This window comes from Molothrus aeneus, chromosome 2, assembly GCF_037042795.1.
Source record: "Molothrus aeneus isolate 106 chromosome 2, BPBGC_Maene_1.0, whole genome shotgun sequence".
NCBI lineage: Eukaryota > Metazoa > Chordata > Aves > Passeriformes > Icteridae > Molothrus > Molothrus aeneus.
This window is the reverse complement of record NC_089647.1, coordinates 113,448,341-113,474,105: the sequence shown is the minus strand read 5'-3', so window position 1 is coordinate 113,474,105 and position 25,765 is coordinate 113,448,341. Positions and strand designations below refer to the sequence as shown.

At 40.4% G+C, this 25,765-nt stretch overlaps 1 protein-coding gene across 2 annotated transcripts in view; it reads right to left on the bottom strand.

Moving 5' to 3' along the window:
* The window catches only part of DSCAM (DS cell adhesion molecule), a 472,610-nt gene that overhangs the window by 140,864 nt on the left and 305,981 nt on the right, over positions 1-25,765 (bottom strand). For both annotated transcript variants that reach the window (XM_066545552.1, XM_066545553.1), the window contains exons 10-11: positions 18,878-18,997; positions 14,340-14,513 (exon numbers count right to left, since the gene is read on the bottom strand). In XM_066545552.1, coding sequence (XP_066401649.1) covers positions 14,340-14,513; positions 18,878-18,997 — 294 coding nt within the window. The remainder of the gene's footprint in view (positions 1-14,339; positions 14,514-18,877; positions 18,998-25,765) is intronic.

Genomic DNA, 25,765 nt, shown 5'->3' with positions numbered 1-25,765 from the left:
GTGACCATATGGATTATGAGTATATGCACAAATAATTATTTATATGCACCATTAACTTTGCTCTGGGCCTTGAAACACTAAACATGTGTGTACGTAGCGGCCCTTCTTACATTTTATCCCAGAATAATCATCACTGGATTTATTTCAGTGTGCACTAGATTTGTTTTAGCTAAAGTAAATAAAATAACAACATGTATTTTCATGGTGTAAGCTACCAAATATTTTAAAAGTCGAGAAATGCAAAGTCAGAATTTCAGGAATGGTAAATTAGAGCAGTAATTTCAAGAATAGTAAATTGGAGCAATGTTAGCAACAGCCAATGTAAGAGACATAACAAAGGAGTTAACACACAGAAATTATTCTCTGTACTTCAAAAAGATTTTTTTTCTGTATGTGTACATGTAGGTTCCATATATGTACTGTTGCATTTTAAAAATACTGTGATTATATTAAAAATAAGCAAAGTTTGATTATTCCTCCTAAAGCTCCTGAGTCAGAACTAAATGTGCTTTTTTTCTTCCATGCAAAAATAAGAACTGGAAAACCTAATCTTGGTCTACAGGAACCTTATATGAATCAATGTCTACAATTCAGATATTATTTAATTTTTAATAGCATTATTTTTGCAATTGTTGATTATAACATCCTTTATAAAAACATCTGAAAAGAGAGGGAAGGGAAGGGAAGGGAAGGGAAGGGAAGGGAAGGGAAGGGAAGGGAAGGGAAGGGAAGGGAAGGGAAGGGAAGGGAAGGGAAGGGAAGGGAAGGGAAGGGAAGGGGTTGAATGAGTAAAATTTGATTTAAGGAAAACAGACAATTTTCTTCTCCAGCTCATTATTTCCATAATGACAAATATATTCATTTGGGTATCCAATGGTACTTGGGGAAAAAAAAATCCACTTATTTTATGGAGAGAGACAAAAAAGGGTACAGATACCCCCAACTCAAACCAGTTGGATGGTTGATAACACTTGATATATTCTGACTTTGCCTTTTCTGGGTATGAAAGCAATTGATGCTCGTGTGAGAGTGCAGCTCCTCAAGGTCACTCCCATTTCAGCATCTTTGAAATGCTCCCCTGGGTTAGTTTACATCACTCTGCATGAGAGATAGGCTGACACACTGCTAAGCTGAGCTGCTTTGGTATCAGCAAACTGGGAGTATGTGACAGATCCCTTAAAAGCTCTCAAACTCCTGTGCATTCCAAGCTAAAATATCCCTGGATGACCCCAAGTTAAATCCCTGGTCCTTCCAGGCTCCTGCATTTCCCAGGTTCAGCTCACTCAAACTCAAGAGCTGAAGCAAAATTTGCTTCAGGCTTAAGTTTTGGGCTTCATCTGCCTGTTCTCTGGTCTCCTGCTTTTGGAAGTAATTCTAATTATGCTGCAAAAAGTCAACTATTGCTCTAGTGTCCATGTGAGAGGTTTACAGTTATACAGCTAAGCCATGATGCCATTGGAATAAACTGGAATAATCAGCAAAGGAAGAAATAATCTTGAGTTTGCAACAGATCTAAGGAACTTCTTGGGAAAAGCAGCAGATTGAATGTGTATATTTATATTAAAAAGCACATCTGTATTGTCTGAAGGGCTTGCTGGGTGTCAGCAAGGCCACGGTAACTGCCCAGGTCTACAAGCCTACCCCACAGCAAATGAGAGGAAATTCAACCCCTTTAATTGTCTTTAATTACTCTGCCTATGCCCATGCTCAGCAGACACTGGGACACCCAGCACAGCCCAGCAGCTGCCAAGCCACTGCTCTGTACATTTGAGCCCCCTCATTCAGAAGAGAGACTGATTTATTCTGCTCCTGGGCCTTGACAGGTGAAATAAGCAGAAAACAGGGGGTAAAAGCAGATCACAGCCAAGGAAAAAGCCATCTTTTCAAAACTAAATAGTGCTTGTGCCAGCCTTCTCCTTCTGGCCAGCTTGTTCTCTCCTTTCTCAGTTTTTGAATACTTCTTTAACCTTTTCTGGGAGGTCTTCCACGCTGAAAGGTTTAAGAGCCCAAAGGGAGAGAGTTAACACCTCTGTGCAATGCATTATTTCCATTATATATGCAAATAAGACTCACAAGTCTTCATTCACAGCTGTCTCTCCACTGGGGAGTTCCCTGAAATAGGACTGGGAATGCTACAGGGAATCAGCAAAAACTCCTGAGGGCACCCAGGGATTACTGTGCTCTCCTGTAAAGGTTTTCCTCACTGTTTAGGTGCATTCCCATTTTCCTTAAAAGCCAGGCACTTCATTTAGCTCTTATTTAAATCTCAGACCTGGGCATTTAGCAAGTGGTAATTGGATTTTCCACAACAATATGCAACCACTTATGGAAAGTCTGTTCTCCCTTATTTCAGCTCGGCAAGTCACCACTTAAAAATCTGATAGCAGGAGATTTGCCTTGCTCAGAGTGTGGGTTTATGGCTGTAAGTGCATGGCAAGGAGCCAGCTCCTTCCTGCTGTAAATGCAACATTTAGGTTGCATTGCAAAGGAAGACAAAAATACAGCAGAGTGCTGCTTTCTTGCAGAGCACTTACAGTGATAGGCACTTATTTTAAAAGCCAGTTTTGAGATAAGACTGCAGAAGTGAGATCCTGCTGCACTATTGTGTGTGTACCTGTGGGCAATTACCCAAATCAATGGCTAGTAATTAAAAGCCAGGAAAAAATAATCATCTAACAGATGCTCCTTGTACTGCTCTGATGATTTGCAGCAAAATGGACTTATGCAAGAGCCCTATTTTCTGTTTCTTTCTGATTTTGTGATCACAGGTTTATACCATCTCACTTCCAGAAATTACATTAGATCCTTTGGAACCTTTGCCCTTTGCAAGGAAAGAAATAGAAGCAAGAGAACAGGATTGTTTCTCAGGTACTTATCTATCAATATGGCAAGTCTGTTAGTAGAAAAATGTTCCTGTTAGGTCACTGATGATGTGATTTTAGAGTTTATTTTAACTAATCTGAGAAAAGTTCAGGATGGGGAAACAGAACAGAGAGAACTTGCAGTGCTGACTGAAAGCCAGGCCATTGACATTGCTGCTTTACCATTCATTCCCAAAGGATTACAACATTTGCTGAAGGATTTTTTTCTTAAAAGTTTAAGCCAAATTCGAAGACAACAGGAACAAAACCCCCAAATCTAAACCAAATCTAAGCAGCATATGTTTAATTTCCTAAATAACCATCCTCTTTGCTAAACATCCTTCAGCACATCACTGATTACATGAAAGACAACTGTGCCCATGCTACTTCTATAAATCAGGGCTCTGATGAAAAAATGGCTCTGTGAACATAATATTTAAGATGCATTTTTTAGGTTGATCTGACTTTGGGGATTAAATTTCACCAAATCACCCACAGAAGCCAAGCCATTCAATGATTCTGTATTTCTGTTGTGAGTGGCCACACATTCCTGCACATGGACACAGAAATATTGGTAATTGAGGCCTTTAATTTCCATAGATCAAACACAGCAAGAGATCTTTTACAGCCTAATAGTATTTTTTGCAAAATGATGGATAGGAAATCCCACCAGAAGTTTCATTTATAAAAGCAGGGAGTTTCAATGTCATTGCCAATCCCTGCACACACTGGGCTGCTCCCACCATCATCTGAGAACACATCATCTTGTTGTCCAAGGGTTACTTTATGATGCTTGTATCCCCATTTGTCTGTTTTATTATTTAGTATTGATCTCTTTCTCTGTGCTCGTGAATGCTTTGCCTGATAAATAAACAGGGTTTTTTTTCCACTTTTCTCCAAGGAAATATTTTCCCAAACCAGCTGGGGGAGGGGCCTCTTGAATCTGCTCTCTAGAGGAACTCCTTCAGAGGTTTTCTCCCAAATTTTCCCTAAACCAGGAGACTTGTACAAGGGGATTTTAAAGGAAAAACCTCTTTCACAAGTCAAGAATGGTGGTTGGAGCTATAAAATTTATTCCCTCCCTGAAAGATCATTTCTCCTTTCTGAATTTGGTGCTGTGCTCACCTACATCTATATAATTACAAAAAATTGCTTTCCCAGGGCAGGAATTTGTCCAGGTGGAAGCTGAACACCAAATAATTGATGACAGAGAATCTAAAATTATTGTCACAAAGACACATAACTGCCTGGACAACACATTTCCTACATGATCAAATATTCCAACTCAGAATTGGAAAAGAAAACAAAAGTTGGAAGTAAGAATAATTATTCTTTGGCCTAATGGAGACAGTTACAAAAAAATGGATGGGGTAAGATTAATCATAAGTAATTAGGCCAACAGTAAGAGCTCATTCTTTCATTATCTCCTGGTTTGACAGACCAAATCGATTCAATCCTCAGCCCTGCAGGATTCTAATAAGATTTATCTAAAAATGGAGCCATGCTTCTTTAGTTACCTATACTGTGGGGACACCCAGAAATCAATTGCTATGGTCATAACTGGACACTTCCTTTTTTTTTTCTCAAGAAAGATGAAAGCAACGTATTCAGATTTGTTCAAGCATCTCATACCCTACAAATATTTGAATGTGCAGTGAGGATGGGAGCTGATGCAGTGAGCAAATCCCAATGGTCAGGGAAGGGGATGGGGTGAAGGAAACGTTTCCCACCAAGCAAATAAATTACTGAAAGAAAATCTGCATTTGCAAATCCTTTCTTCTGATTGTACCTGACATGCAAAGGTTTAATTTAATTTTTTTAATTTTTAAAAATTTTTGTTATGTTGATTATCACAGACTCTATGCTCTGTTCTCACACTGTAGGATTTTCACAGAGGAATGTGAACAAAACCACCGCACAATTTCTGAAAATCTATTTTGAAGATGAAAAGAAAATACTACCAGAAAAAAAAAAAGGCTCTTTATGTTTGAAGGCAAAATTGCTTTCCTTAAAAAAAAGCTTTGAGTCGCATTGATGGAAGCAGCTGTAAAAGATCATCTTTGTTTGATAGTGACTTGTGATAGTATTTTTTAAAAGAAATAAACTCTTATCCAAAGCAGAAAATATTTGCATATAAACTATCTTCTTTTACAGTTTTCTTTTGCTGCAGGAGAATTTATACAGAAAAATGCAACTGACTTGGCATCTGTGTCACTTGATACTCAAATGTAGTTTATATCCTACATATTTCTTCAGATATTGTGAAATAATTTTTACTATTTTTGTTATAACTCACTTCAGGTTTTCTGTCTTCAAATTAAAGATAAGGATAAAAAATATTAATAAATAAATAAAAAAATGAAAAACTAGAAAGAATTATGATGCAGCACCTATGACAGCATTCATTAATTTATAAAAGAGTGAATAACCTTTTGAAATATAAGCTTTTTACTTAAAAAGACAGTGGCTAAGTAATTGAAAATGCAGAAGAAGCTGATATATAAGAAGAAATATAATTTAAGACTCTGACCTCTATTTTGGCTGTTCAGAGAGCATTCTGCAAATCCTAAACTGATATAAAATAATAATGGGGAGTTCTGAGGTTTTGTCCTGTACCTGTTTTAACCCTGGAACAGGGTTACTTTCTAAATGAGATGTACCTTAAAGCTGGTAAGACTGACACAGACAAAAAGAGATGAGGGAAAAGGGAAAGGAAAAGGAGAAGGAAAAGGAGAAGGAGAAGGAAAAGGAGAAGGAGAAGGAAAAGGAAAAGGAAAAGGAAAAGGAAAAGGAAAAGGAAAAGGAAGAAGGACAGTACTATAAAGCTACCTTTTCTGAACTGGAAATAGTCATGTGTACTGCACATAGCCACTAAATTAATTTACATACCACTATTGCTTTACAATGCTCTCTTGATTTAAGTTCATTTAATCTTTGTTAGCTAGACATAGACCCAACTTTTGATGACACTGCAAATATAAAAATAAGCTGCAATAGATCCTGCATTCACTTCCTCCTCCAGAAGCAAATATTAAACCCATCAAACACACTGCAAACAACTCCCTCCTCACAAATGAAACTAATGCATTCACAGCAGCATTTGTATTTTAAAATATTACTCAGAAAAATTAGTAGGTTTCATAGCATGAAAATCCAGGTAAATGTAGAGATCTAAGTATTAAATAAAGGCATACATTCAAGAAAAATCAAGACTGTAAACCTGTATCCATGCTGCATTTGAAACCTATTTGATTCAGATAAACAGTAAACATCAACACTCAATTGTGGATATGGTTAGTGATTACTCATTATTCCTGTACCACAAGAATTGAAGGAAAAAAGAAATAACTTATGAAAACACTGTCCTAACACTATTTGTATTAGGACCTATTTTGTGCGACTGACTCTGAGATACAGAACCACTTTGTAATTTTAAGAAAACATCAGAAATAAATACATTTGAAGAATTTTTATTCTATAAGAGTGGTGTTTTCTGACAAGAATTTCTGAGCTAAATGTCCAAATGCAATTCCTGATTTCTCCTCAGCACAGCAGGGCCAGGAGCTCCTGGAGCTGAGCAAGGGCCTGGAGCAGCTCCGTGCCCAGGAAAGGCTGAGGGAGCTGGGGCTGCTCAGCCTGGAGAGGAGCCCCAGGGAGAGAGAGGGGCCTCAGCCCTGCCTGGCCCTGCCTGGCCCTGGGTCTGGCCCTGTGTCTGTCCCTGGGTCTGTCCCTGGGTCTGTCCCTGGGTCTGTCCCTGTGTCTGTCCCTGGCTGTCCCAGGAGCAGGGAGGTCATTCTGTCCCTGCACTGCTGAGGGCACACCTGGAGTGCTGTGCCCAGCTCTGGCCCCTCAGCTTGGGAAGGACCTGGGGACACTGAGCACATCCAGAGGGGCCAAGGAGGCTGGAGAGGGGCTGGGAACACAAACCCTGTGAGGAAGCCCTGAGGGAGCTGGGGGTGCTCAGCCTGGAGCAAAGGAGACTCAGGGCTGCCCTCCTCACTCTGCACAGCTCCTGAAAGGGGCCTGGGCTCAGCTGGCCCTGGGCTCTTTCTCCAGCAGCACTGACACACCCAGAGCACACAGCCTCGAGCTGCACCAAGGGAAATCCAGGTTGGACAGCAGGGAAAGGGTTTTTCCAGCAAGGGTGAGAAAGTTCTGGAATGGCTGCCCAGGGAGGTGGTGGAGTCCCCATGCCTGGGTGTGTTTAACAAAGCCTGGATGTGGCACTGGGTGCCAGGGTTCAGTTGACCTGTTGGGGCTGGGCTGGACTTGATGGTCTTGAAGGTCTCTTCCAACCCAGTGATTCTGGGAATTCTGGGAATTCTGCCTGTCCCTGGCAGTCCCTGGCTGTCCCTGTGTCTGTCCCTGTGTGCAGAGGTCAGAGCAGGCCCAGGCTCTGCTCCAGGCCCAGCAATGGCCCCGGAGCCACAGGCAGGGCCTGAGCCCAGCAATTCCCCTGCACAGGAGGCACAACTTCTGCCCTGGGCAGAAGAATTGTGAACAAGACTCGAGGAAAAGGCCTGAAGCTGAGCCAGGGGAGGTTCAGGATGGAGATCAGGGAAAGGTTCTTCCCTCAGAGGGTGCTGGGGCTCTGAAGAGGCTCCCCAGGGCACTGGTCATGGCCCAAGACTGCCAAGAAGCTCAAGAAGCTTTTGGACAATGCTCTGAGGCACCTGGTGTGACTCTTGGGCTGTCCTGTGCTGGGCCAGGAGCTGGACTGGATGATCCTTGTGGATCCCTTCCAGCTCAGGATATTCTGTAATTCTATGATTTTGAACCACCAGTAAGAATAATTTCCAGAATATTTCCTCCCAGTTTAGAACATTTTGGGATTATCATTTATTGCCTTTAGCACAGTAGGGTTTGAAGAATCATGCCAAATACAAGGAACTGACATTTGTACTTTCTCAGTGATGGTTGTTAAGAATGGATTATCTGTCTAGCTGGTATCAATCCCTGCCACTCCACCATCTCAGCTGAAGGAGTAGATCAGATATTATTTTCAAGTCTTGTTTCAGCAGTGTTCAGAGACAGAAGAGCTGCAGCCCTTGATCTGAAATGATCCCTGTAGCACAGAGTTTTCTGAGCACAGCTGGGTAAACCTGGACACAGAGTTCATTGCAATCTGAGAGCCACATAACACCTTCGAATAAAGGGATAATTTAACAAGACACAAGAAATATTAATGTTGAGAAAGGAGAACATGCTAAAATATCTGTGGTTTTTATAGTACTAATCTGTTCAAGGAAGGGAGAAAATAAAACAGAAGCTTCTGAATCCCATTCCTTATGAAGCTTTTGAAAAACCATGAAGACATGAAGGCATTTGAAAGACTAAACTGTCACAATTTTCTTGAACTGATTATTTTTCAGGAAAGCCTCAATAGTCTGTATCCAGTAAGAAAATTTCCCTAGAAATAAAATTTCTGAAAATAAGCCTCACCCTTGCTACCTTTTGAATGTTGCCATTTGGGCATCAAAAAGCTGAGAGAGACATCTATTTTTGAAAAGAAAAAAAAAAAAAGCAATAAATATGATACTGTTGATACAGCAGAGCCTGTATGCACTTTGTGGGAGAAAAATCCGCTTTACTTTCTGCTTGAAACATTGCTGTGCAACCAGCCTTGAAGAACAGAAAAAGGGCTGCTATATTGATCAAAAAATATTTATTAAAAAAGAAAAGAAAAAGAAAGAGCAAGAGAGAGAGGTTCTTACCTCTCCTCCTTAAATGAGAGCATTGCAAAGATTTGCATACAAACCCACTTGAGTATTTGTGCTGCAGCACATCTGGCAATTATCTTACAAGAGAATTGCCACGGGCTTGGCGTTACCGCGAGGAGCAGGGAGCGTTTGAAGGCACGGAAGAAAAGGGATATTCCAGCCTTCTACCAGCTACCTTGAACATACTTCATGTTTAATTTCCCTCTGTTGCCAGAGGCACTGTGTTGTTATGACAGCTGATCTGCCATGGAATAGCTGTAAAGGAAAATCAACAAAGGATCGCTCCAGCGATTCTCGGCGCAATTTATCGGCGCTCGTGTCTGGCGGCTGCTGCCGCCTGTCGGGGTGATGACACATGATGGGTGATTAAAGTGCAAGTCCCTAAATCAAAGCTGTGCCAGCACTTTGAAGAGGCAGAAAACAGCATTTAGACCCCTGTTCCTTTCTGGTTGGGGGAGGACCTCGTTAGGGAAAGAAATGGGCTGTTTTGTTAATGAGAGGGAGCGCCTGCATCCAGGGAGATCTCATCCAAGATTCACTCATGGAGTCTTTTAGACTGTGCATTTCATGAAAATAAACAATTAGAGTCATGAAAAGAAACAATTAGAGTAATGAGAATAAACAATTAAAGTCATAGAATCATGGAACAGTTTGAGTTGGAATGGACCTGAAAGTTCCAACTGCCAACTGCCCCGCCATGGGCAGGAACAAAAAATTAAAACATAAAAGGGCTTTAAGTTCATCAGCACTGACTTGGAGTTGGACAGTTTATTCACAACCTCATGTTTAACACAGTTTTTACCTTTGATTACCAAGATACTGGTGGTAAAAGAGGGAGAGAGCAGCCTGTCATGAGGGCAAGGGTAAAGGTGGGCAAGAACAGCTCACCAGCTAAATAGAAGGACTGATTGGGGCATGAGAGTAGCTCATGCAATTCAAGGAAATTATTTTTTGCTTCCTTTGCCCCCCTCTTTCATTCTCAGGACACATGCAAGCCTTCTAGCCAGAGATTTTTACCAATTTTGGCTAAATTTGTCCATTTCCTGAAAGTGTACCCTACTTGAGATAACTGCAAAATAAGGATGAAGAATCAAATAAATGAAAAAGCCTTTAAAAAAAAAAGAATTTACTTTCAAAAGAAGAAAACAGTAAATAAGGGCACACAAAAAGAGAAGGGAGCTTTTGTCTTGTTTTGTTTTTCCACAGAAAATAGTATTTACAGACCATGGGACTGTGAGAAAAATGGAGCAAAGAAAGATTAAGAAATATCAAAATAACTGGGCTCAGGTGAATTTGACATAGCATTATTCCTGTCCTTCTTATAAGTGTTTTTGGAGGTATTAGAGACAGTGAATTTAAGCTTTCTTTACCACATATCATGGATAATCTATCTTTGCAAATGTAGAACATGCAATGCCACCCTTACTGACATCTTGTGGGATACATGCATTTTAATGAGAAATTGGCTTTTTATACACAAACCAAAGTAGCAGTTGGGCTGATCTCAACATTCCTGTGCTCTCAGCAAGGAATTATTTTCCCAAAGACTAAAATGAGCATTTAGAGGCACCCTGGTGAGCAGAGCACAGTGAGTTCTCCATCACAGCTTGCTGGCTTTGCTGCTGGTGTCGCAGCAGAGCAAACTCATTTGCCTGGTCACATGGAAATTGTCCCTTTATCCTGCCTGGATAAAGCTTCACAGGCAGAGCTTTCCATCCATCTCAATAAACAAATGCTGCAGTGCTTCAGACATATGGTGGAACAACTGTTAGCTTGCAGGGGAGAAAAGAGCTCCACCATTCAGTCTCCATCCATAAGCATCTTCTAGGTTTATTTGTGTTTGATTTTATTATACTTTATTTCTTTTGCAGCAGCATGTGTGATTGAGGTCTCTTTGCTCCATGAGTTGTCTGAAGATGCTGAAGATGGTGAGGAGCAAATGTGGCCTGGAAGAGGTCATGGTCAACATGGACAAGCAGTGTAAGAGAGGCAGGGGCAGCAAAAACACAATGTGGTGCAGGAACAGCCTCCACGTTTTACCAGTTTTACCAGGCTCCCTTTCGGCTCCCTTTCCCCACCAGCCTCTTCTCCTGTTATTCCATCAGCTCTTGTCACAGGCAACAAGTTTTTTTTTGTTTTTGTTTTTTTTTTTTTTTTTTTTTGTTTTTTGTTTTTTTTTTTGTTTTTTTTTTTTTTTTTTTTTTAGAAAAAAGCCTAAGTGGTGAAACTTGGCATTGAAAGAATTAGCTGGGATTAGCATGTTCCTGCTGGAAGGAGCTGTGGATCTGACTGACAGCTTTAGGTTTATGTATTAAACACATATAATGCCAATAGCTAAGAAGCATATTTGAGGGGAAAGTGAATGAAGCAATTCTGTTTTCTTGGCAGACAGGATTTGTTGGAAATGTTTTGATGATCAGATTAAAACTTGTGAGGCTCCACACTGTCACAAAAAGAAGTGATAGATTTAAGAAGGGGCAGGGCTAATGTGGTTGCCTCCAACAGATTATTTACACAGGAACATGCAAGCCTTAATTCAAGCTTGCTTTTCAGGAGGTAATTTTTTCAGGATACCATTCTATCACGTTATATACAGCCCCTAAAGTGGAATTAGGAAGTGTGACATTTATTCAGATGAAGGCAGGCAGTCTGTTTTAAGCAATCATCTCTTCCCCTGTGACTCCCAGGCAACCTTTAAATAATTTTAGTTCTTCTCTTCATGTTAAAGGCTCATTATCCTTTATAGAAATTCTTCAGAACTCTTCTCATCCCAAGCACCAGGAGTCATTTCTCAAGACAGCACTAGATGCCTTGTTCCAGATCTCTCATAACTTTCTAATATTGTGTGTCTTAGTGAATATGGAATTTGGGAACTGCTAATCCTTGAATCACAAGAAGAGAAAAATTCACTGGTCATGATTTTAATGTCCATACCTTGAAAAGAAAGTGAGCAGGATAATAGCTGCTAAATGAAAATTTTCTGCCCCATGGTTCCTGATTCAGCATTGATGCTGGCAGCTTGCTCTTTTCACATTTCTGATGGTATTCCTGAAGCTTCTTTCTTTTCTTTTTTCTTTTTTTCTTTTTTTTTCTTTTCCTATTTCTTTGCACTCCCTTCTCATGCAATCTCCCTTCAACTAAGAATTTAGATCAGCTCCTCTGACACGAGGCTGTCACTCAACAAACACTGAGGCACTAAATAAATTTATATTTGGAATTACTGCAATTTCCCCCTTACCACTAAGAGTCTTGTTAAACCAGCTGGTTTATAGCTTGACATGGGTTTTCACTAAGAAAAAAATCCATCCATTTTAGAGGTAGCAAGTAATGGAAATAGATTAAAGTTTCATCCTGCCCAGTCCTGAGCTACTGAAACAAAATTTTCCTACTCTCTTTTGACAGCAGATCTTTTTTGCTTAGATAGAGGTGACAATGGAAATTCTGGAGAAGTGAAGCATCAGATCATTTAAGAGATTTTTTAATTAGATCTGTGAAAGGTAAAACTTTATCCAGCAGAGTTACTAACAGAGTAGGTAAAAACTTTATCACACAAGGAGGAGAAGAATCTCCTGTGCACGAGTGGGTTTATTTCCAAATTCAGTGATGCCAGCAGTGGTTAGCACCTGCATGCCTGAGGTATCTGTGGCACAGGGAACAAGAAGTGAAGGAATTAAGTGTAAAGGGACTGCTGCCATGTTTTTCTTTCAGAGGGCCAGTCTAATTTCACGATCAGTGACCAAATCCATCTAAGCCACTCTGCTTTTTCTATCAGATGTGAGCTACTGCTCTTGGATAAGCCATAAATAGACTGAAGGGAGGTGGGAAGGCAATTTGTCACAAGGAGGCCACAAAGATATGCATCAGTGCTAACCCTTGTTTGTGTTTTGGAAGGTGTTTTTTTATTTACCAACTCTGTCACCCAGAAACAACTGCATGGGCCATGCCTCACCCTCCACCTCTGCCTAAAGAAGGCATTTAGGGTGACCTTGTGGGGAAGGATCAACTAATCAAGAATACCATGAGTTTTGTGAAGGAAGACTTATGTTTTTATCTAGAGGAGGACTAAACTTGAGGAGCAGGGTCCAGGAACAGGATCCTGAATAGCCACACAGAAAAAGGAAACAGTGAATGATGAGAGAGATGAAAGACAAATCCAAGCCCTCATTTTGGAGTCGGTCCACCTGACCAGGTACAAATATTCTGGGCCACAACCACACCACCAGAACAGGGGATCCAGCCATAATGCAGCCCATTTCACCAGAGCAACTTCTCCTTAACGAGTGTTTGATGGAAGCTCAGGCTCTGCCCCTTCCACGCACACCCCAGCACCCTCCCAGTGCTCTGGAGTGGACTGGTGTCAGTGTGGGTGTGTGAGGGGCACAGGCTGCTCCCTGCTATCTCAGAGCCAGAGGGGTTTTCATTAGATTCAAACAGCAGCTGCCTCCCCAGGGAAGCTCCTGCTCTTATTTGATAAGGGATGCTCTTTTATCACACATGAAACTGCATGCAGTGATCAGATAGGCAGCATGCACGGCTGCCAAGCAGAGGGAAGCTGGCTCTGGTAGAATATTACAGCAGTCCCTCACTCCTGCAAGGAAAGATTGGCCCAAAATTGGCCAGTTCTGCAAACCACAGAAGCTGGAACTTCTACCAGCCCACAGAAAAAATGTCCAATTAATATATTTGCTGGAGGGCTCATCATGTTGTTTTTTAGAAGATAAAATTACTATTTTAAATTAGAGTCAAATGTTTGACACTCTTAAAATAACTTAGTTGTTAATTCTCAAGAACAAACAACACCCCTTGACCTAAACATTAATGGTCTAAAGTGCACTCTCCAATAGAGAATAAATTCCATTTCCCTTCCTTTCTGGAAAAAAAAAATTCTTTTTACTTTCAAGGGCAAAACTTTTTCAAGGTAATTGGCATCCCAGAACTTCAAAGCATTCTGTAAATCTTCAAAAACCTTTCAAAACATGAAAGTACATAGTGTGGTCACCTCCTTCAATGCTGGTCTGACAGGTCATCCAGGTACATTTGGCACACTGATGTGTCAATAGTCTCGTTTTTTCTCTAGTGAGAGAAATTATATTATCTCTACACCTTTTTTTTTCCCATTATATTTCCTCTATTTTTTAAACTGTGTTGATGTTTCAAGGAATTATAACTAATATGAACTTGAAAACTGGACTGCTTTTTTCTCTTGTGCCTGGAAAGTACAGCAATTAGAGCTTATGCAATTACATGGATTTTCCAAAAATTGCCTGGCTAAGGCAAAATAACTACTATGGCTGTATCTATAAAATCTTAGAGTATGTTGTAATATCTTGTGATATCTACCTATAGTAATTGTACCTATAGTTTCCATCTATGACACATTAAGAATTGATAAAGTATCTTTTTAATCCACATTTCCTTCAGCTTCTGGAATTTATGACAATTGCTGTGGGGATTTCTCCTTTGTTAATTTTTTTTGTACTCCTGAACAACATTCTTATTTTCCCTTCATGACTCAGGGATAGCATTCAGACCTGGTACAAATTTGCTTTTCTTCCTCTACCTAACAAAGGTTTTCATTAACCATCCTAACTTCCAGGTGCTACCACACACAGCTGAAAGCCAAAATTAAATCAAAAACCAACAAATTCAACCTCTCCCCTCCCAAGCCCATTCCCTTCCCTCCATACTACGGATGCAGTAAAGCCTTTTTTCACTCAATGGCAATATCTGGATCACAGAGAAGCGTTTCAGTTCTTACTTTTAACAGTGAGGTACATGGACTTGCTGACGTCTGCTCCCACATCATTGCTGACCTTGCAGAGGTAGTATCCACTGTCTTCTTCCAGCACATGTTTGATCAGCAAGGAGCCGTTTGTGAGCAGCTGGATGCGACCGTTCAGCGCGATCGGCTGGAACTGGGGAACCCCGGCACCTGCAGCAAGGAACGCACGGAGAAAGGTTAAAAAGCATCTCCTGGTTTTATTTTTAACAAGGCACAAGGTGCAGCTTCCTGTTCTTAGAGGCTCAGTGCAATGAAAATGGCTTTGATATCATCAGAATGAGCAGGATGGTTTGTTATTGTCTTAGGCTGGGGGTGTGTATTATATTTCCATCTGTTAGAGAAAACAGAAACACAGCAGAAGCACCAATGCTCTCATAGATTGCCCTCAAGTTTTTTTTTTCAGCATAAACACTCTCATAATTCATGCAAATATTTGCTCTCATTGTGCCAGAGTGTCCCAAGTTTTCCTGAAGGAGAAACAAGAGCTGCCAGTGTTGGTGAGTGTGGGACAGCTCAGAGTTGAAGGTCTGTGGAAATTCTCTCTGCAGGTTCAGAGACCCCTCCCCACAACAGCTGGAGCCTTCCTCCCTATGCCTTCACAATCCAGACTCCCCTCCAGCTTTCTCTTTCCACATTCAGAGAAAGAGCTGCTTTTTAAAAAAGGACAACAGTCCTCTGGAGGGCAAATAATGCCCTGTTTTAGGCTGGGGCTGTGTGTTCTATTCCATCTGTCAGAGCTGGGGCAGCTCTCTGCTGTTCATGGGGTAGTTTTTTCTTTCTCTCTCCCACAGCCAATCCTCCCTGCAGGAGATCTCTGCTGTCCATGGCCACTGAGTGTCCCTGCAGGGCTGATCCAATCCCATCATCCCATGGGGAGATGCTGCGCCCAGGGGAGGAGCCAAGCATTCCTACCTGGATCCAATCTGAGGTGCTGGGACAGCCCAGCAGCCTTTGCCCAGTGCATTGCCAGAGGAGCAGCTTCTGCTGCCCTGCATTGCCAGAGGGAGCCCAGGCCCATCTCCAGCAGCCCTGGAGCTGCAGAGGAAAACTCCCCCCTTGTGCAGGATCCCTGCTCCAGCAGAGCCACAGCTGGCACTGCAGGAGGGCTGAGCCCCCATGGGATGGGGCTGTGCCACCCCCTGACACACAGGGGGACAGGGACTGCTCTGACTCTGGCAGTGGTTTTTCTTTTTGTACTATTACATTTGTGTTTCTTTTTAATTTTCCTACTAAAGAACTGTTATTCCTATTCCTGAATCTTTACCTGAGAGCTTTTTAATTTCAAAATTATAATAATTCAGAGGGAGGGGATTTAAATTTTCCATTTCAAGGGAGGCTCCTGCCTTCCTTAGCAGACATCTGTCTGTTCAAACCAAGACAGTTATCCAAATTGAATTCATTGCCTGAAAAGAGGGAATGCAACAGCAGCAATAATTTTCCTATGTTAAAGGGGCAAAAGGAGCACCAAGCAGAAGAACCAGGAAGGGGGAGAGAGGAAATGAAGATTTTCAGCCCTTTCATGGGTGAAAAGGCACATTTGTTATACATTTAGAGGCTGATGAATTATTGACAATTACAGCTGAACAGTCATGGCAGTATGCATCCCTAATGCAAACAGCAAATGAATTTCTTATGACTGAGAGGGATGTCTGCTGTAGTAAACATGGCACACTCAGGGGACCTCGAGGCCCTTGTTTATGAAACCCTGAATATCATGGAAAACCACATCAGTGACTGTTCCTCTTGTTTCCTGCTACAGCTGATGGACTGGTGACACAAAAAGTCTCTGTTCTGCTGTGTTTGCAGCCAGGATTTACTGAGAAAGTGCACTGTTAAAAAACCCTCAAAACTATCCACAAAAAACTCTAAATGAAACAAAACAACAAAAAGCTCAGACCACTGATCAGACATTTTTGGCAGCACTGTAAAAATGGAAGGTCCATAAAAACAAGAAGCCAAAGATTTTTGTATCAAGTTTGGTTTTAAGAAAGAAACTACTTTTCCTTGGAAATAAGATACTGGGTAATTTAGGGAACAGAAAACACGATCCTGCTGTACTGTCACCACAAGTTCAGGTTCCTCCAATATTAAAGATTCCCTAAATGTATATTAAGACACATTTCTTGTAAAAAAAATACTTTGGCAGCAGGACATGGGATTTTTCAGGGAAGTCAAAATGTGCTCTTCTTCAATGGAATTCTCTCACACTATTTTCTGTACACAAAGTTAATATCTGTCAGCATTGATCACTATAAACAGTTGGCTGAGTCAACCCAGAAGGAAATACAGTGAATAAATATTATGGGGAATTATTTAGTGTAACATAGTGAGCTAGAACAACATACAAATACAACATCTAGAATATTAAAAAAAAAAAAAAATCAGACATGTATATCAAAAATATGTCTAGACCTGGAAGGGTCTGCTTTGGGAACTTATGGCTTGAAGGCCTGGTGATCAATACTATGAGCTTAAAAATGTTACAATGATAATGTTTTCATAGAAAATTTAGTTACCATTGTTGATTTTCCCCCTATTTTAGTCACGTGCTTGTCCCGTTTTTATTTTTGTCAGTTTTTTTCTTTAACATGAAATTTTTCCTGTCATTTAGTTGGAATGCACATTTATGCTTTACCAGCTGTAGATGCCTGCCATTGATTGCCCACTCACTTCCTGTCTTTCTTCACATGAAAAATTGTGGGAAAAACTTAGTGTTCACAGAAAGGAGAGGGCTAATACTCCCGAGGACAGCTACTGGAAAAATTGGAAAAAAATTTGTGCAGCAGTTTGCAAAGTTTTCTTAACCTGCACACACATTTTTACTGCTTTTGCAGCTAAAGTCCTTCCTGAGCAGGAGAGAATCTTATCCCATACATCTGCTTGGATGAGTCTAAAAGGGGATTTATCCAACTACTCTATGATTCTACCATTCCAATATGGGTTATTTATCTCCTCACAGTTAATTGCAACTCATCTAGCTTGGCTTGTGCTCCTTCAGCACACAAACAGAAGAAACCAGAATTACCTCTTTGTGTCCTTTGTTCAGAATTAAAATCCCACATACCACTGAGTTAATGGAATTTGGAACTCCGCACCCTTGCAACCAATCCTAATTTATCAATAAGAACACAAATAGTCTTTAACATGAATTTTTCTCTAACCCTTTTTCTTCAAATACAGTTTGAATATTTACAATTAGATTCTAAGAAAACCAAAAATCACATGGAGCAATACATAAAGATTTCTTCTCAATAGCCCCTCATTTTGTTTTTTAAGGAATTAACTCATTTAGATTGGGTACAGAGAAAACAGAAAAAAACAGAAAGTGTTTTGTTTTTTTTTTTTGCTAAACTACCAGAAGACAGCTGGCCAGAAGATGTAATCTATCAGGCAGCCCATTTTAACTAAAAAGCAGTCAATTTCCTATGGTTACTGAGGGTCAAGTGGGGCCATTTTTAATGCTCTGTTGCATGAGGAGAAATTGTTAAAGCATTATGTAAAGCTCATACTAAATTACTGCTTATGCTAATGCTACCTGACCTTCCTTCTTTGCTGAAAAGATGTGATTGGCCATGTTATCACAAATTTTGAAAGGGGTGCGGGGAAAGCAGCCAGATGCTGCTGGTGAACCTTGCTGGTTGTTCCAATTAAAGCTGTGTCTGTTCTCCCCCAGCCATCCCTTTCATCCCTTGCCTGCTGAGCTGACACAGGCTCACAGGCACAGCCAGGACATCCCCAGGGCAGAGCAAAAGTCCATCCAGCTCAGCCTTGTGTGGGACAGTGACCAGAACTTTGTGCTGGGGTGTTGGAACCCTGGCTGCAGAGAATTTGAGACTTTCTGTGCTGCCAGGCACTGACCCCCTGCATTTGACCTGAGGCCATGGAGAAGGCTTCCAAAATGGAATGGTAGAACTGGGATTGTGGGTGTGGAGCTTGAATAGAAATGTGTGATATCATAGGGTGGGAAACTCAGAGTTTAAGGGTTTAGAATAGATATAAAGCAAGGTGGAGGTTTTAGGCTGGAGGCTGCTTCCTCTTCTTCACCTTCTCCTTGGGTTTGGGTGGTTTTGTGTAATTGGATAAAAAAGTCCCCATTGTGGGCACAGGTGGTTGGTTATTGGGTTAAAAGTAAAAATAATTTAAGTGTCATCTCTTAATTGGACAGTTTATCCTTAAAAGGCCTTGTAGAAAGGGAAATACACCTCAATTTTTAGCTTATTAAAGTACTGCAGACCTCACAGTTTGTGAGATGTAACAGAGATAAGAACTAATAACCATCGGAGTCCCAACAAGAAATACCATCTCACACATTTAATCCCAACCTTGGCAAAAAAGAAGCAAAGAATCCATTACTGGGGGAGATGATTTATGAGGAATAAAACATGACTGGTATGTCCCTCATTGGACCCTGCTGCTCCCCGGCAATTTGGAGATTAAAACAGCAACTTAGGGGTGAGTGGGATGTTATGAAGGCAGAATTGGCCTGTCCTCAGTGGTCCCCACAGGAATCCTACCTTTGGAGTACTTCCAGACAATGGTAGGAACGGGATAGCCCTCGGCAGAGCAGTTGAGGATGACGGCTTTCCCATAGATCCCGTCCTGGTCGCTGGGCTGGACCACAAACCTGGGGGGCACTGTGGGAAGGGAGCAAAGGGAGACATCAGAATTCCAGCAATTTGTTGGCAATTTATTGGGTAATTCAAAATGGCAGAGCAGTCACATGCAGAATTATAACATTTCATAGCGAAAAGAAGCAAAAATTAAAACCAGTTTTTTGCTGATCCAGCAACACACTCACTAAGGTTGGTTTTACCAGATAATTCACTTTCTGTGCACAACCTCAATGTGTTTTTTACCTGGCATGAAAAAAACACTGGTCTTTACAGTGCCAAAATAAGTATATAGGACCTCTCCATGGGAGAGGTTAAAAATGGAATAATAGATAAATCTTAATATTGTGGACAAAAAATAAATGCATTCTACCAAAGGTAGGTTTGTCAGATATCTAAGAACAATAGATTTTTTCCATTTGCTTTTTTATAACAGTGAACTAGCAAGCTTTAGAAAAAAAAAGAATTAAATCATTTTATATAAATAACCTTAGCAAATAATGCTTTTATTATCAATCAAATCACTTAATATTAAAATGAGGGTCTTTGAACCATAACTTTTGATGGGACTTTGCTTTTCAACCAGCCAGAGAGAGGTTCAACACAATTTGCTTGCACTAAGTTGATAAGAAATCTTATTTCAGTGCATCAATGTACACATATTATTAAACTTATCCCAAGGTAGCATAAAACCACTAGAGTGAGTCTTCCACACATACCTATTTATACATAAATAAAATAAGAGCTGCTTATCTCAAGGAAAAGCTCTACACGTTCCAAATACAGGTACACAATGGAGAAAATGGCTTGTGACAATGTTAGGTCCAAAAATTTGACATGAAAGCCTGATTCTAAATGTCCAAGTCTCAGTAAAACCTAAATATTTGGCAAAATCATGAAAAAGAGGCTGAAAGTTGTGAAGACTGTGGAAAATCCCATGAAAATTTTGAATATTAAAAGTGTTTAATGGTTGTATTATGGTCAGTTAAAGTTACAGTGTTTTGTTGACCCTCTGCTCTTTTGTTCAGAACATGGAAGTGTAAATATCCAAGAAAAAAAGAAGTAAATTAATTGTGGTTTTATTCTGCATGTTTTTCATTCTGTCATTTCTCACAGGGCCACAGAGAGCAACTGATGAGAACATCTGACAGACTTTTTTCTTCTCAAAAGATTTTTTTTTTTGCCTTTTTTTTCTTTTTACAGCAACACACTAAGTTCTAAGGCAGCACAGGAGAAATCCTAATAGTTCCTTGCTCTCCTCATCCCACTGGAAAATTTGAAGCCTCATGAATTGCCCAGGTCCAGGCAGTGCTGAATTTGTCTGAAAGCAGAGGAAGACAGCACAAAGGAACCAACCATCCATCCTTCTTCTGATCAACCCCTGAGTTGCCTCTCCAGACATGCCAGAAATTAAGAAAGAAAGTCTGGTAAAAGGTTTTAGCACAAGAAAATGCAAGGGAACACAGAGGGGGACCTCAGCACTGTAAATATTTTCCCTAGGGCCCAAAATAGTTATTAATGCCCATGAATATGGGACTAATTATCCATCGAGAAAATCTGTGCAGCAGAAACACAGCAGAAGCACCAATGCTCTCATAGATGACCCTCAAGTTTTTTTTTTCAGCATAAACACTCTCATAATTCATGCAAATATTTGCTCTCATTGTGCCAGAGTGTCCCAAGTTTTCCTGAAGGAGAAACAAGAGCTGCCAGTGTTGGTGAGTGTGGGACAGCTCAGAGTTGAAGGTCTGTGGAAATTCTCTCTGCAGGTTCAGAGACCCCTCCCCACAACAGCTGGAGCCTTCCTCCCTGTGCCTTCACAATCCAGACTCCACTCCAGCTTTCACTTTCCACATTCAGAGATAGAGCTGCTTTTTAAAAAACGGACAACAGTCCTCTGGAGAGCAAATAATGCCCTGTTTTAGGCTGGGGGTGTGTGTTCTGTCCCCATCTGTCAGAGCTGGGGCAGTTCTCTGCTGTCCATGGGGCAGTTTTTTCTTTCTCTCTCCCACAGCCAATCCTCCCTGCAGGAGATCTCTGCTGTCCATGGCCACTGAGTGTCCCTGCAGGGCTGATCCAATCCCATCATCCCATGGGGAGATGCTGCGCCCAGGGGAGGAGCCAAGCATTCCTACCTGGATCCAATCTGAGGTGCTGGGACAGCACAGCAGCCTTTGCCCAGTGCATTGCCAGAGGAGCAGCTTCTGCTGCCCTGCATTGCCAGAGGGAGCCCAGGCCCATCTCCAGCAGCCCTGGAGCTGCAGAGGAAAACTCCCCCCTTGTGCAGGATCCCTGCTCCAGCAGAGCCACAGCTGGCACTGCAGGAGGGCTGAGCCCCCATGGGATGGGGCTGTGCCATCCCCTGACACACAGGGGGACAGGGACTGCTCTGACTCTGGCAGTGGTTTTTGTTTTTGTACTATTACATTTGTATTTCTTATTAATTTTCCTACTAAAGAACTGTTATTCCTATTCCTGAATCTTTACCTGAGAGCTTTTTAATTTCAAAATTATAATAATTCAGAGGACGGGGTTTACATTTTCCATTTCAAGGGAGGCTCCTGCCTTCCTTAGCAGACATCTGTCTTTTCAAATCAAGACATCTCCCTAACTTGACGTTTTCCTCACTATGGCCAAAATGCAAAGCTATTTATTGCCCAACTACAGAAATGCTCTTTGGAACACAGCTACAAGAAACAGAAGGAAACAGCAGTGGTAGAGGGCAGAGATGCCTATGTACTAGAAAATATATTTACTGCTGACAAACACTTTGGCTTTCCAAATGGCTGCCATGCTGAGAAACATTTATTGTAGGTTATGTTAATTCACAATAGGTAAACATCGAACATGAAATCCCAGCAGCAACAGCTCTGGGCAATCACCCATCCTGTTCTAATTATCTGCTCAGAGAAAACATTTGCTTCAGTAGCTCCTTTCTCACTGTCCTGCGTTCGTTTCATGCCCAAACACACAATGAGGTATTTTCCAAGGCAGGTGAAAAGCACAGTTAGTTGCACAAATAGATTTGATTTCGTACGACTTGGCATGGAGGCATCAGCTTGTTTCACCTCGGTAGCTGTGAGTAAATTTGTGTTTGCATCTTCTGAAAAATCAATTACAAGCTGCTTATTCATAAAGAGGGACAAAAAACCAAAGCACAACATTAACCCACCATTCTTACAGGTAAAACCAATGAACCCACCATTCTTACAGGTAAATGATTACAAAAGATGCAATGGAGTAATTGATAATTACTGTCCTCCTCTACCACTGAAGAGTATGAAGAGCAAAATGTCTTTTAAAATCTGTCTTCCCATACAAAATTTCTGCAATTTGTTTTATTTCCCTTTTCTTTGAAAAACATTTTATTATATTCTTCATTTACTATGGATGACACTGGCAAGAAATGCTAAATTTTCAGGAAATTGTTTTATTAAATGAGCAAGCATATGCAGAAAGTTCTGGGAAAAGTTAAGCAGGACTGCTTAGTATAGAATAAATGCAATGAATCTTTAAAATACTAAATGCATTAAAGTTATCTGCTGAAACACAATTTTTTCTATAATCCCATTGGGTACATATAGAAAAAAAAGGATGAATGCCAAGTGGAAATATTCTTTGGGCTTTTTGGTGGAAATTCTGCCATATTCTTCCACATCTTTTAAGAACTCACAGAGATACCCATTATATGTTGTGCCTTTAACACTGACAAGCTCTGAACAAGACTTTCCATCACATTGATATTACTGTATTTTTGGTTATATATAAAACCTAAGTTTTTTTCTCAGATATTCTTGATATCCTCAATTCTAATTATTACCTTCAGTAGAGAACAACACTAGAATGGTAACTGCCAAAATTGACTTTTGCTCTGGAGCTCCAGGACCAGATGTATCATCAGAAATCAGAGAATTTCCTTCTTTGGATCCACAAACAAAACTAACTTGAAAAAACTCAGCCCATACCCAGTAACAGAAACAGTTTCTATGTTTAGTATGGCTTTGGCCATCCTTTAGGACTGGTTATAAAAATGCCAACTGCTGCTATGGTTTTGAAGACAAACCCTTGCCACTTAGTCTTAAGACTGCCATTAGAAATCTGAAGAGATGCTACAACAAAATAAAAATTACTCATTTAATGACCTTTCAATTTTTTCTGTATTGCTGTCTAGGTAAAACCAGAGGATTTTTCTTCTTATATAAATGATGAAAAAGCAAACAGAGCAGACCTTTGCATTTTTTTCACTCCTTGCTCATTTGCTTCTCAATTTTATTTCAATTTAATAACTTGTTCTGTGCTATGTGCTGCCATAGTTCAGAACACAGTGCTGTTAAAATCTTGTTCTAGACTTTGATACTTAGATTTAGATGATAAACCTATGTTCACTTTTTCATTATCTTTTAGGAGATCATTAGCCTTTAAAGAAAATATGCTCAGCAAGAATTTAACCAAGGTAATTTGTCTGATATGTTTGAGTTAATAGAAAAAAGTAAACAATTAGTTCCTCCTCTCTTTATCTGTAAAATGTGAGACTCCTCTACTCCTTTAGAAGTGAAACTCTCTGAAAGTACTCATGAATGTGACTGAAAAGTTCTACTATTATCATCCTCCTTATCTCAGAAGCACAGTTCCTTTAGCCTGTGAAGGAGGGCATTTAAAACTGCTTTAGCAGTGAATTTCTGGTGGGCCTTCATTCAATGCAGCCCACAGGTCTGTGATGAGAAATGAGCTGTTGAATTATTTAGGGTAAGAGCCATAGGTTGACAGATGCCAACTCTTTAATGGATGAACTCAAAGGAGGTAAAAGTTTAAAAAATGAAGGTTAAAAGGAGTTAAAATACCCAAAAAAAGTATTTTCAATATTATGTTTAGCAGTCTCAGGCTCTCACTGAGAGAAAACAAAGGGTGAAGCAATCAGAACAGGGTTCAGCATGCCCAAATCCTTCTCCCAGAGCTGCTCCATCTTTTCATCACCAGCCTGGATGGGTCCTGGGGATTGCCCTGAGCCAGGTGCAGCACCAGCACTTGGTGAGGTTCAACACCATGAGATCCCTGTGGTTCCACATCCACTCCCTGGTTTAAATCTGCTCTGTGCACATGCAGAAATCCCTCCTGACCTGCCAGGTGCCAAACTCACACATTCCTTCCCAGACTTCAAATCCAAGCAAGCACTTCTGGCTCCCATAGGTCAGTGAATCCCTCTGGAGAGCAATTCTGAAGGCTCCTGACACGAGCTCCTCTGGTGGGCTGCTGGAGTCACTTAAGAAATAATCTGTGGCATCAGCCAGGAATGCAGTGTTTCATTTTTACATGGAATATTTGTACTTCACATTTGGATCCCACTGTCAAAATGATGGAGGAAATTTAATCAGCCCAAGCAACCCTTGATGTATTAATGAATGAGATCGTTAAACACTGTACTTTAGCAAAGATGAGCAGTTATTAAATGTGGTCATTGCACCTAAGGGGTCGATTTAGCTGCTTTAGTGAAACCATTTGCTCTGCAGTTCAAGAAAAAAGATGTACTTTTGCAAAATGACACCGTGCCTAGTGGTTTGTGTTGGTCAGGTTTGTCTAATGAATACATTAAATAAGTGAATCTTTCAGGAGTCATCTTCAAGCCACAGTGTAAACACCAGCAAAGAAAGTAAATTGGTTTAGACACCAGCTCTGGCCTTAAATCTTCCCTCCCTGCTTTTCTGTACCAAACTGCTTTTGCTGCATCACCCCAGCACCACCACAAAAAAGGTGGAAACACTCTGATCATCTGGAAAATTCAGGGACTCCTCATAGTGTGCCTAACTATCTAATTATATTCAACACCCCTGGCAAGTGCAAAATGAAAACACATTTAATGCACTAAATGCATTATGGGGGGTTATTAAGTATCTAAAGAGCTTATCTCAATTTTAACTCATGATGTGTTCACTAAAAGCACATATAAAATCATGATTTATGCATCCACTACTATCTTTGAATTCCCCTTTCTGGTAGTATCAGAAAAATTTTGAACTCGTAATACATTTATCAGTTTTTTTTGGTTACCCATTAGAATTCTTTTCACTGCTTTTTACTTCATAAGTACTTCATTTTAGGAAACTCTACAGAAATGAATAACACATGATAAAGTGTATATAGATTTTTAATCACTCTTAGACGACAGCCTTAATGAGTAAAGTCTTGATTAATTCCTTGTGATGATTTAAGTAGTTGACAGAGAAGATATTTTCCTCATTTCTGTCTATGGCTCTCATGACAGGATCCTCTTCTTTTCTTTTTCTTATAGGCATGACTAACAAACCAAGAGTGTGCCAAGAAATAAATTAATAATAGTAATAATAGTAGTAGTAGTAAATAATAGTAGTAGTAGTAGTAGTAATAATAATAATAATAATAATAATAATAATAATAATAATAATAATAACAACAATAATTATTTAGGAGGTTTGAGAAGCCCTTCTAGCTGCTAAATTTTTAATGTATTTCCAGAAGATCTGCAGACCAGGATCTGGCAGAGCCTATGATTTTGAGAAGGAAAGTCCTGTTCTCACACATTTCCACTTCCTACTGAGCTTTCAAAAGATTTTCCATAAACATTGGGACTAATCAAGCTTGCTTTTCTGTGGATTTGTATCTCGTGCTTGAGGAAAGATCCCAGTTTGAAGAACTCTTGTGTTGGCAGAAGGTTTTGCCTGTTTAGATTCTCTGGTATTACTCCCAGTGTTTCTTATCAATAACCTCTTAATATGAAGTTTGCAGAGCTCAGCTCCACTGGAGGTGTTTTCCCCTCTT